This window comes from Corvus kubaryi, unplaced genomic scaffold, assembly GCF_017639235.1.
Source record: "Corvus kubaryi isolate FWS band 111438036 unplaced genomic scaffold, C.kubaryi_AGA036_p1.0 37398, whole genome shotgun sequence".
In the NCBI taxonomy this organism is placed as follows: Eukaryota; Metazoa; Chordata; class Aves; order Passeriformes; family Corvidae; genus Corvus; species Corvus kubaryi.
This window is the reverse complement of record NW_024581137.1, coordinates 25,414,386-25,426,868: the sequence shown is the minus strand read 5'-3', so window position 1 is coordinate 25,426,868 and position 12,483 is coordinate 25,414,386. Positions and strand designations below refer to the sequence as shown.

General features: G+C 48.0%; 2 protein-coding genes across 3 annotated transcripts in view; both read right to left on the bottom strand.

Moving 5' to 3' along the window:
• Positions 1-12,483, bottom strand: part of HOXA3 (homeobox A3) — a 46,331-nt gene that overhangs the window by 11,399 nt on the left and 22,449 nt on the right. For both annotated transcript variants that reach the window (XR_006018746.1, XM_042044470.1), the window contains exon 3: positions 3,517-3,598. Coding sequence is in view for 1 of the 2 variants with exons in the window: in XM_042044470.1 (XP_041900404.1) it covers positions 3,517-3,598 (82 nt within the window). In the remaining variant the exon portion in view is untranslated. The remainder of the gene's footprint in view (positions 1-3,516; positions 3,599-12,483) is intronic.
• Positions 9,028-11,474, bottom strand: HOXA4 (homeobox A4). The gene is made up of 2 exons (XM_042044473.1): positions 10,821-11,474; positions 9,028-10,263 (listed from the first exon to the last, which is right to left on the bottom strand). Exons 1-2 carry the CDS (start codon positions 11,401-11,403, stop codon positions 9,935-9,937), a joined length of 912 nt encoding a protein of 303 aa, XP_041900407.1. The 5' UTR covers positions 11,404-11,474; the 3' UTR covers positions 9,028-9,934.

The following is a 12,483-nucleotide window of genomic DNA, read 5'->3' as shown; positions in this document are numbered from 1 at the left end:
ACTATGGGGCGAGATTGGTCTGATTCTCTTTCCTCCCACACCAATATTTCTTTACACAAAGCCCATTGGAAGGTAAGAAGAATTCTTATAACGCTGCACTTTGATACTTAGCCTAATTAACCGGCATTTGCTCCCCGGGCCCGCCACTCTGCTCCACGTTGCATGTCCTCTGCAAGCCCCGAAGAAAGCCCAAATCTTAATGCTATTATTTCCAGCCCCCTTCTAAACGGGACGATTATCAGCCTTCCCCCCACCCCCAGCTGCCTCTACTCTGCCATTGTACAGGGCTTGCTCAACTCCCACACGCTACATCAGGGCTCCTGTAGAAACTAAAAAGACCTATAATTACCTGACAAAGGCAAAAAAGAGTCTCTTCTAAGAGGCTAGTTGATTTTTGTCCTCGTAACACACTATGAAGAATACACCTTCCTTCACTGGCGTGCCTCTGAATTTTGCAAAATCTTTTGGGACCTTGCTGTTAAACCTGTGCTTACGCATTTCCTATACAGCTAGTTTGAGTGATGCACAAAATTATAGGTTTCTAACGTTGGGAAAAAAAAAAAGAATTGGGGAGGGGGAGCTCTTTGCCTAAGGGGAAAAAATTAAGAAAAAAAAGGAAAAAGCAAAGTTGTATGTGGCCCCTGAGCCAGGCAGCTTTGCCTGTGTGTGAACCCATCACATCCTCCCTGTAAGATTGTTTAACTTGTGCTATTGACACAATAAGCTAAACAAACGAAAGAAACCCTTCACTCATACAACTTTTCTGGAAGGAGTCAAAGTAAATCAGATAGTTCACGCTTTTAGCGTGCTCCTGGTTCAGTTCTGCGAGTCCAGCATTGTGCATCATCATCTACACACCCTTGCCTAAATCTTTCCACCATCTCCCATGAGCTCAAAGAAGCTAACTACATATCCCCTCTTACTGTTTCACCTGCACTTCATTGAACAGAATGGAAGGAGTTTTCTTTTTAAAGGTGACTTTTAGTGTTATGGCCAAGTCTTGTTACACTCTCGCCTGGATTGTAGAAGCGGGCCACTGGAATGTAAACCCATTAGTAACAGTGTAGAGTAGTGGCATTGCAGCAAAGTCAGCATGACGTTACAGCAGGAGAAAACTTTGCAATTTTTCATATGGAAGTGACTAAGCTAGGACCAGGGTATACATATATTATCCCTCACTAGGAACTGGAATAAAAACTACAGATTTTTTTAAAAAGAGAGGGCATTAGGCACACTCGGCATGCCCGAATCTATAACTATCAGCATGCTTGGTAACTCCACAGCTCTCATACTTATTGTAAGCCAAGGCTGATACTTGCTTGAGATGGATTCGCAGTTCTTTTAAATTTGGTGTGTTTACATCCCATAGAAGAAACACATAGAGAAGTTCTTCTGCAACAATGAAACTGAAATTAATGGGGAATGGAGCAGATGTTGAAAAAAGCAAAGCAAGTCTTTCTTGGGGCTGTTGTAAAAAGTTATCGACTGCTTTGCGTCAAAAGTAGAAAGATGGCTTTAGAAGTTACAGTCTTGAGCAAATAGAAACTACAAAAGCAATAAATCACAATCATAAGTCATCTGAAATGCCTTAACGCTAGCTGTGGCTATTGGCTTCAAACCCTGTTTCTGTGAACATCTTTATTAGTATTAATGGTCAAGTTAATCCTAAAACTACTGTTTAACAATTAACTTGGTGTTTATAGTGGGGAAACTAATTAATTCTTAAGAAAAGTAACTTCTTGACGTGTGAATACCTTTCACAGAGTGTGCTTTGGGAAGGCAGAAGGGGGAGTCTGCCTAACTTTGTGTTGTCCTGAATTGCAGCTGAAAATTATTCCCTTCCGCCGAATTTGGAGAAAGTTTTCCTTGCTCTAGTAGCGTGATCACGAGTTTTCAGATACAAATTCAAATGATCTTGCGAGTCGCAGGAGCTAAACTTTCCTCACCACCCCATTTATTGCTTTGCTCCTGTTCCTGGACACTCAACGTTGTGTTTTATTACCTTGATGATTTGGAGACCCGAAAGACTGTTTCTAGTAGAAAAATGTGGAGTTTATCAGTAGGTCTGCTACTGATTTTTCTGTGCTTTATACACATGGCTTCGAGCTGAGTTTAAATTCCGGCCTCAGTAACAACAAACAGATCTGAGTTCATAACGTGCCTTCATTAAGGGAGACCCTTTGTGCCCGTTCTGGTATTAATAGCCACTCTTAGCATTAATGCTATTTAAAGTTATCTCCAGTATAATTAGATTTAGAATTTTTACTGTGCTTCAAGTTTACTTTTATGCCAGTTGGTAAGAGGTGTGCCTATCACTCCCGTGTGGAGATGAAATGGGAATCATCCGTACGATTTAAGTACTTATTTCCTCGCTACCTCGAAAGATTTGCAATCTGCTGGGACGCAGAGCTGTTTACCTACATCCGTGCGTCTGATAAAGTTGGTCTTTGATCATTTCCAAGTAGATAAAAAGAGCAGCGTTATCGACTGTGCCCTTGTGTGAGAAGCTCTGCTCAGAGTCAGCTGAGTCTGCCGGTGTTGGGTCCGTTAAGGAATCCCAAATATCTCTGCCCGCAATGTTGTGGGTACATGCCACCGGAGGAAGGTTCCTTCGCACCGTGTTTTCGCTTTCAATTTCCGAACACAAGCGTGAATAGACATTTGCAGCGCCTTTTTGTAGTTAAGATTTAAGCAGCTCATTAAGCCAACACAAAGAGCCCTTGTAGTCCTGTAATTTATGGCCGCTTTTAAAAGGTAGTAAAATACACTAATTGTACATCAACATCCAAAAAGAAGCAGGTAAATCTAGCAGGAATTTGAGCTAATTCTATGTAATCCTCCCCTCTCGACGGCCGACATAAAAACATTGTCACTATGGAAAGCATTTCTTTTCTCCTGCCAAAGGACCAAGCGCATCAAGGACTTCAGCAACTCCGAACCACCAGACACCGACCTCCACTGAGTGCAAAGCAGGCCAGGACGGACAAATACCCGAAATTTATTCGCGAGCCATTCTGTTGTATGCACGCAGACAAAAATCAGGTTTTCTAACATCCCCACACGCACTTCTCGTTTGCAGGACTGGCTGCGGAACTCCTCGAGGAGGAGGCGAACAGACAAGCCGCGATAAGCAGCCATTCAACACCGAATTGGCTCCAACCCTCTCTCCCTCGCCTGGTGCCTTTGATTTCGGAAGGAGCTAAGAACGGACAAAGAAATTTTCTAACTCTTTCGCTCTTCAAATGACTTTGCATCCTTCCTGTCCCCAATGCCTTTATAAGGATGGCGATCACTCAGGTCCCGTACACTTCTTTGTCTGCCCAGACACGCGCATTCACCACCCATGGAAGATGAATAGAGCCAATCCAGAAAAAAAAATTCCAGCTAGGTTAAATATTTATCGCAACAACAACAAAATCTCATTCCAGCAGTCTTGTTCTTCATGCAGGTACCAGGCAAATCGCATTCTTACAGCTGCCACGGGCACAAAAGCAGCGGCCGCTGCCCGGCTCTTACCTCCTCCAGCTGCGCAGGGTTGGGCTGAGGCGCTCCCAGCTTCTTCCACCGCCCTGGCCGAGCGGCTTCGTTTCGGGGCTCCCTGCAAACAAGCAACAAACAGTGCCTTACCGGGGAGTGCAGGGGGAGGTATTTTGCTCCTTCATTGGCAATACATGGTTTGCAGGGTGCGCTGGGAGAGCCCGGAGAGGGGCGGGAGGGGACGGAGAGGACTCGGGCTCCCGCGAGGAACGTGGATTCCCACCCGGGTGAAGAGCACGGGGAGCTGAGAAATAAAAGCGTGCCGTTGTTTTGGTTGGGGTTTTTTCCTAATTTTTTTTTTTCCCCCGTAGACAGCTATGCCTTCTGTCTCCAAGTGTTTGGAAATATTGTCATTCCTAACTCTTGTTACATGAACGTCTGCTTTATTTTCCTCTGGGAAACCTTTGTTTAGGATCATTTAATCAAGAACAGACATTAAACACAAGTCGTGGTGTTCATCTCTGCTGAATTAAACTCGGAAAGGGTTCCAGTTTAAATGCGGGGCGTATTGTGGTTGGGCTTTTATTCAAACGGTTAGCCGGGGCCCAATCCTGCCACCGCAAGCTCAGTAAAAGACTAACAATTGACCTCAGTGAAGCGGGATCGGGCCCAAATGCTTGGGGGAAAAAAAAAATCAACGAAAAAAACCAACATCACTGAAAGCCATTGACAGAGGGGAAAAAATCGGGCTGCTTCTTTTCCCCTAAAATAAACACTATTGCACAGTCCAAAAAGACAATAGTCAGATTATTTGCATGCTACTTACTGAATCACTTTTACATATGAATTTGTCACACATAGTAATCTACCCCTGTATTCAGTCTTGCTAATAAAACCCATCTAATGCATCTTACAATCGTCAGTAAATGTAAATGCTAATAATTAAATAACACCGTTCTTGCTGAAGGGTGTTATCTGAGCCCTGGAAATATTAAGTCTGTCTTGGGAGAACTTTTCCAGCAGATACTTTGCTTTGGTAATTTAGTAGTTCCATAATTACACTAATAATTTTAAATTTGGTGTTGAACTCCAGTCCACATAAAATCATGCAATAATAGCCTACTAAACTGTTTATTGCTGTCTCATAAATTTCCGAGTGCTGACTGTTAAAATCTACTGGCAAACACAAAAAAAAATGGAAAGTTCGAACTGCAATCACGGAGCCCGGCGCTGCTTCCTGTAGTTATCCTAAGCTCTACCTTTCCTTCCACTCGGCTTCAGTGCAGGGGGAACCCCCTGGCATTTTAGGCTCAAAGTCATACCTTAGCTGTTTTGATCCGTAATCAATAATCATGTTACAAACAGCAATAATCATCGATCAAGCGTGCCGTGACTGGGCTGTCCCACTCGTGTTAAATATGGAGCGTGTACCTGAAAATGGTGCCAGCGACTTTCTGTTATTTATTTTGGAGCTATTAGGTCACGCTACCATATTTTACACTGCCACGGTCCTTTAAAGTATGCTGTTTCTTGAAAGAGTTGCTAAGTAGCAATAAAGCACTTTACGAAAACTATGACTTTTTAAAAATTTGTTGTTATCCCAAACTCTAATATTCATTGCAGCACTGTAAGTTCGTACATAAATCGTTCAGACTAATGAGTCGTTGAGAAATTCGCCCATGACTTTTCCTTTGCAATGCTCACTGCCTTTCCATTGCTTTTTTGGCCCTGTATTAAGAGACGGTGATTTATTATAGCCAAGAAAATTGAACAAAGCAGGTCCTCCTGCACTGTGGCACCCAGCCTTCCACAGTGTGAATTAGAACATTATCAAGTGTGTTTGCCTCCGTAACACTTAATCACTAAAAGCCGTAATGTGACCACAAGGCAGCTAAAACAAAGATTTAACATTTCTAAATATTAAACTTGTTAAGCAAATGCTCAGCAGACAAAGCAAGCACAAACAATTAAAGTCATCAAGCTAGAAATACACACTACCTACTTACCAACACAGACCCTATTGCTTGCTTAAGAAGTTTAGAATCTTTCAAGATAAATCAGGTGGGGGTTTTTTTAAGAGGGAAAAAAAAAGAAAAAAGAAAGAAAGAAAGAGAAAGAAAGAGAAAGAGAAAGAAAGAAAGAAGGAAAGAAGGAAAGAAGGAAAGAAAGAAAGAAGGAAAGAAGGAAAGAAGGAAAGAAAGAAAGAAAGAAAGAGAGAAAGAGAGAAAGAAAGAAAAAGAAAGAAAGAAAGAAAGACAAACTCCAGTAATAAGGAGTTGAGTTTCACTTCTGAGAGAATCACTCCTAGTGAGGACTGACGGCCACAAATCCATTCCTGACTATCTGCATTAATTATTTAATGAGTCACGTGACCCTAAAGATTAAAATTTCAATATCTCCCCCAGAACAGACGCAACACCTTTATCTGAGAGGGCAGGGATGCTCGTACTTGGGTCCCCTAATCTCTACTGCCTTTGACAGCTCCTCAGTTTCCAGGGAGAGCTCTGGGGCGTTATTAACAAGGGTTTGTCCCGTTCTGCACAGCGAGCTGGGTCAGCTTTACACCCTCCTTCCCCCGCCAGATGAATCAGTAGAACCCAGATCGTCATTGTCTGCAGCGGGGAGGGGGCTCTGTGCTCTGCTGGCAGGGGGACGGGAGAGCATCAGGGCGGCATTCCACGGGCCGTCTTCCTCGGGTGAGTGCTGCCTGTCCGCGGGCCCGGGCGGAGCCAGTAGGGCTGCCCGGGGCCGGAGGGAGGCGGCCGCGGAGCTCCCCCTGCCCACGCGGGGAGCCCCGACCCCACCGGGACCCGCGTGGGCAGGGCTTGGGCGCCCGCGCAGGGCCCCGCTGGAGGGGACAGCCCTGGAGCGACACCCCGGAGTCCCACCCCGCCGCGGCCCGGCCAGGCCATGAGGCTGCGGACATGGCAAGAGCCTCCGCCTCCTCGGGGACGTGACGTGCGGGTCCCGCGGCCGCGCCGCCCGGCCGGCTCGGGCGGAGGTGCGGGAACGGCGGGCGAGCCCGGGCTGCCCGAATACGGCCCCGACGCGAGACGGGGGGGCCGGGGAGAGCTGGAGTTTCACGGCAAGCCTGTCAGGATCTCCGCCTGTGTGAGGGCTCCCCCCACCCCTTCTCGTTTACAAACACGGGGCAAGAAGACCTGGGACTGCAAGCACCCTGGGGGGAAAAAAAAAAAAAAGAAAGAAAGAAAAAAGAGAAATAATAAAAAAAATTTTAAAAACCAACCAAGCAAGCAAACCAAAAAATCCTAGCATTGCGTAATCCCCCAATGCAGGATGGCCCTGGTTATTAAATACCACAAGGCGCTTGTCACAGTTCAGCTCCTCATGTAATGAAACACCAGGTATAGCAAGAGCTTGCAGGAGAAACGAGGAGGGGGATCTTGGAAGAGGAGCATTCTTCTTGGTGGGTGGAGGGGAGCTGGGTGCCGGGGTTAACCGAGTGGCGTTCCCTGCGGACAGCAAATTGACTCCGAGGTGATTTGCTCTTTCTTTGAAATATTGACACACTTCCACTTCCAGCGTTTTGGGCTGCACTCTCCTTTGTGGCCAGAGCAGATAAATTCGTGTGTGAGAGACACCGGGAGATCGAGAGAGAGGGAGGGGGGAAGAGACATTTAGGTCCAAGTGCCGGATTAAAAAGAATACTGTCTTTAAAGGTCAAGGGTTTGAAGGGTCAGTCTGCTCCTCTAAAAAAAACAATTAATGGGATAGAAAATTTGTCCTCTCGGTGAACTCCTGGTTGCCTTAGCAAAGGGAGCACAATGCGAGAATTTAAACAGGACGATGTAATTTTTGAAGTTATTGTAAAGAGGAGAGGTATGGGATGGGGAGCAGAGGGCTCCCAGCCCGGGAGCAGCATTCTGCTCCCAGCACAGGCAGAGGGGGGAAAAGACGGAAGGAGAATTTACCTTAAACGATGATAATCTGCCATGGGGTATTTTGCAGTCCGCAGTTCAATCTCCAACAAGAGAGTGTACATTTTTTTAGCAGACAGCCAAGATGCTGTGTCTTTACACATGACCACTTTTTTTTTCCCCCAGGAAAATCCTTTGCATCTTCACAGACTTTTCCAAGAGAATGCCTTTCAGAACTGCTGTTGAATTACAAAGAAGTATTTATTGTAGGAGGTGATTAATGATTCTCGCTAAAATTGCTATTTGCAGCGTGATTTCATTTCTCTTTACAATGGGAGCAAACCAGGTTGATACACATAGGCTGCACACTAAAGAAATCCTGCACTGCCAGTTAATACATTTCAGCTGGAATTTTGCTCAGTTGTGCTAATTTTGGCTCTAAATATGTTAAGGGATTCTCAACAATAACCCAAATGAAAAGTTACACATTTGTGGATAATAGTTACCTCACATACAGCTACATATTTTTCCATTTATAAGGCGACAACTGGCTACTCGGGATTTAGTAAACAGCAATATGTGAGCAGAAATGTGCTTTTCAGGCCTGCTCTTTGGTCAGGTATGGGGACAGCAGTGTTCGCTGAGGGTATTTACAGCCGCCACCTCCCTGATGCTGAATGTGTTCTGCCAGTGGCACGTTACATTTTTCTCTGGGATGGTCCATATTCCATGGCTAGGCAACGATGCTGGTACCACCTTTGGAGCCTGGTGCTGCCTCAACCAGGGGTGATGATGCCCCTGGTCCGGGCGGCCTCACGTGAGGACAAGCACTGATTCCAAGAATCCATCTTGTATGTATTTGGGTAAGTAAATAAATATTGGCCTTCAGGCCTTCCCTGGAAGATTTACTAGCACTTGAGCTCCTTTCCAAGACTTTTCCTACTCAGCTCAGTGCTATACCGTGTCGTGAAAGCCCCAAGCAGGGCTCTCTGTTAGCAGCCCTGCTTTGCCTGAACTCCTTAGCTGCCTGGAAGCAGCAAGATGCACAGGCTGAGCTGGAACCAGTTGAATCCCATTTTGCCACAGTAGTTGTGACAATCTCGGTCTAATAAGCCTCATGAGTTGTATACAAATTCATGTGTCTACCGAGGCTTTCCGAACACATTTCGAAATAATCTCAAAACAAAAGAAACAGAAACAGAAAAGGCAGCTTAAAAAGAAAGTTTAGATTACTGTTCATGTACTCCCCTTAAATAGGGCTAGCCAGCTAAGAAATCATAATCGGGTGAAAATGAACGAATAAATCACGACTGGCTAAAGATTTAAAGTGTTATCACGGCATGGGAGCTTATTGGCTCCCAGAAGATGCACAGTTTCTCTTGTCAGGCAGCTGAAAACAGTTGCACGGCCATCAGTGGTATCAGACTCATTCTAAGTCAGCTAAAGAGAGCACCACTCACCTATACAATGAAGCAAGACCCTTCCTCGTCCTGCGACACAATTTTTCCCAGCCAGGCATGTAGGAGTCAGGACGTTTTTCATCACATTTAAAATAACCATTACCTTATTGACAAGATGAATCCAAGCTAAAACAATGCATTAAACGGTTGTTTTCCATTCCTGATGCCAACACCAGCCAAGCACAAGGTGGATGAAAGAGCACGTAGTGGACTTGTGTTTCAAGCATTTAATTCTTTTGTACAGAATAATCTTTATTACTAGCATTTGGCACTGTTATACATTACACCAAAAATCCACAAATTGTACATGTACCCAAACTATTTAGACGGTGCCAAATATGAAGACAGCAACAGCCGTTATAGCAATATTTCTTTAAATAAATGCAATAGGGAATGTGGAGAAAAACTAATAGATCACAGCTACTGAGGGGACTACACTTAAAACCAGTTAAGTTACCTTTGATACATAAAACATTTTCCTTTAGACAACGTAAGGGGACTTTTTCATAAGTCTTTAACCTCTTGTGGACGTGTTCGTTCTCTCCCATGTTGGTCTGTGTGTATACGTGCCTGTGCACCATCACACACACAAGCACGCACAGAGGAATCCATGAACACACCACAAAACAGCGCTATTCAAGTCAATGCCTTACACAAGCGTCTCACGAGCTCTTTGCTTTAAATGTTGGGTTTTTTATTTTTAAAATGTTCCCTAAAACAAAAAAGAAATATAAAAAAAAAAGAAAAAAGGAAAAGAGTCCGTCTTAGGTACAGAGAATTTGTCCATGACAGCATCCAGCCCTCTCTTACACCGAGGGCAAGAGAGCGTTTCCATAAATAGAAAAAAATGATGGGCATGGAACCATTATCTATATACAATGTAGACAATCGTCCGGGTTTTGGTTTAAACATGTGCCCGTTCTTGGACACGTCTCATCTTCCTTTTCTGCTCCTGTTTTGTTTTACACAGTTTGGTCCAAAAGGCCAGCCTCCACCTCTAGGCAGCTTGAAAACCCCAATAGATAGGTAAATATATATATTTAAAAAAAAAACCCAAAAAACAAACAAACAAAAAAACCAACCAAAAACCAACAAAAAGACTCAAACCAAAAACCGTATTTATAGCGCGGCTGCGTTGGGTGTAGCCCCATCGAGTGGATGGGGGTGGCCCTGTGTCTGTGCTTTGGACTGCTGGCTCAGTGTGGACTGGTTTGAGGAGCGCATCTTTGTGTTAGGCAGTTTATGGTCTTTCTTCCACTTCATGCGCCTGTTCTGGAACCAGATTTTGACCTGGCGCTCGGAGAGGCAGAGGGTGTGCGCGATCTCGATGCGTCGCCTTCTGGTCAGGTAGCGGTTGAAGTGAAACTCCTTCTCCAGCTCCAGGACCTGCTGTCTGGTGTAGGCAGTGCGAGACCTCTTGGGCTCCCCTCCGTTGTAATTGGGATTGACTGAAACGTGCACACACAGGCACACAGATACACACGCGGATGGGAAAGAAGGAGAGGGGAAGGGATGGAACATAATCATTATATAATAACTTGACACCAGGTTCACATAAGATACATAAACGGCAAGAAAAATTGTTTCACAGCCTATCGACAGTGGGGACAATCGAGGAGCAATAAAAAATGGTGATGGGCATTTGGGTTAGAAGAAAAGCTTCAAAGACACATGGCCCAGAGCCACTGCAGGGCAATTAAATTTATGGGGGCTATAATTACTGCCCTAACAGTTTGGCGTCTCGTAAATCTTTTGATAAAGGACCCCGGATACAAAAGGTTTCTCACTTTTTTCTTTTTTTTTTTTCTCTTTTTTTTTTTTTCTCTTTTTTTTTTCCTCTCTCTTTTTTTTTTTTTTCTTTCTTTTTTCCTATTAGGAAACGCGGAGGGAGAAGGAGGGAAAAAAAAGCCACACACGCAACGACCCATCCCGGCCCCGGGAGCACCCTCCCCCCTTCCCTCCTCTGCAGGCGCATCCCCACCTCCCCCTGGCAAGGGCAACTCACCCGTGCTCACATGGATCTTCTTCATCCAGGGGTAGACCACCGGCTCCTTCCCCTTCAACCCGGGCAGACTCTTGTCGGGCAGCAGAGGACAGGCGGGCCCGGTGCCGGCCCCGGCGGCGGGGGCTGCTTCGCAGCGGCGCTGCAGGGCATGGCCTGGGAGCAGGGGCTGGGGCGGGCCGGGGTGGCCCTTGGCGGGCGGCGGCGGCGAGGCGCCCGGGGGCGGCTGCTCGGGGCCCGGGGCGGCGCTGCCGGCGCTGCTGTAGCTGTAGGGCGCCTGGGGGTAGGAGGGTGCCTGCGCGGGGTAGAGCGCCTCGGGAGGCGGCCCCGGCGGCCCCGGCGGCGCCGCGGGAGCCTGGTAGCCCGGTTCCCGACGCTGCCGCGGGAAGTACTCGGGCAGCGCCGGGCCCGGGTGCGCGGCGTGCAGGTGCGGCGGCGGCGGCGGCGGCGGACCGTGCGGGTGCGAGTGGTGAGGGTGGTAGCTGGCGGAGCTGCCGGCGCTGCCGCTGTGCTGCGTGTATTCCTCGCAGGGAGGGAATTTGGGCTCGATGTAGTTGGAGTTTATCAAAAACGAACTCATGGTCATTAATTTGTGAAGTGCAAAAATACTAATTTTTCTCGCGTTGTCGTTTTTCTGGGCTCGGCGAGGCCCCTCCCCTTCCCCCCCCCTTCCCTCCCTTCCCTCCCTCTCCCCCTCCCGCTGCTGTCAAGTGCTGCCGCTGCCAAAGTTTGGGCCTCCAGCCCTTCCCCCCCCTTCCCCGCTGCACTCCCCTCCCTTCCTCTCTTCCCACCCCTGGAGCGCCTACAACACACACAAACACACACCCGCGCACACACACACCCGCACCCCCCACCGCCCCGCCACCACCTGACCGCCAGCGCCAATTACCGCGCGGGGCCGCGGACCCCGGATCAGGAAATGGAAGAGGGACGAGCGGCCGCAGGGCAGCTCCGCGCCCGCGGACCCTCCGCGGGGACCGCGCGTCCCCCACGGGCTGCGGCTGCCTGGCGAGGGAGCGCCCCGCGTCCTCTCCTCACCAGCATCCCCGGCTCCTCCCGCTCGCCGACCCGGGCCGCGTCCAGCAGTCGCGGTGTCAAGCGAGATAAAACTAATCCGGCTTTGACAGTGTCCCACCCACCCCGCCCGCCCCAGCACTTTTTGTGTCTTCGTTCTCCCGTGGGAGAGTGTAGGAAGCGGGGCGAGGAAGCGGAGCGCAGCCCAGCTGCGTGATCCAGAGGGAGGCAGGCATTGCACAAGGCGTTGCACAATCCTTTTAAACAAGCCCATCTCCAAACGCCGGGGCTGCGCGCAGGCAGAGGGCGGCAGCGGCTGTCGGGCACAGGCCACCGGCCGCCCTCCTGGGTCTGTCCCCAGCGCCCCGCCGCTGCGGACCGCGGGCAGCCGCGAGCTCCAGGGACAGCCCTTTGCGCCTTTGAAGCTGTGCTAATTGGAGGAATAGATGCAAAAGTTAGAATGAAGGTCGCGGGGAGGCCGAGGAGAGTCATCGGGGGGCTTGCGGAGTGTGAGGCATAGAGCGAGCCTGAAAATAACGGGGAACAGAGGGGGAAGGGAGAGGGGAAGACGGACACGACGGTATCAAACACTTCCTACCGGCGATTGCAGGGCTCACTGTGAGCATCCCTCCCCGCGGAGGAGAGCTTTCTG

Excerpts from the sequence above, each read along its gene's own strand:
- HOXA4 (XM_042044473.1), bottom strand. The coding sequence starts at position 11,403 with ATGACCATGAGTTCGTTTTTGATAAACTCCAACTACATCGAGCCCAAA. Across the intron at positions 10,264-10,820 it reads GAAGATCCATGTGAGCACGG|TCAATCCCAATTACAACGGA; the intron begins GTGAGTTGCCCT and ends TGCACGTTTCAG.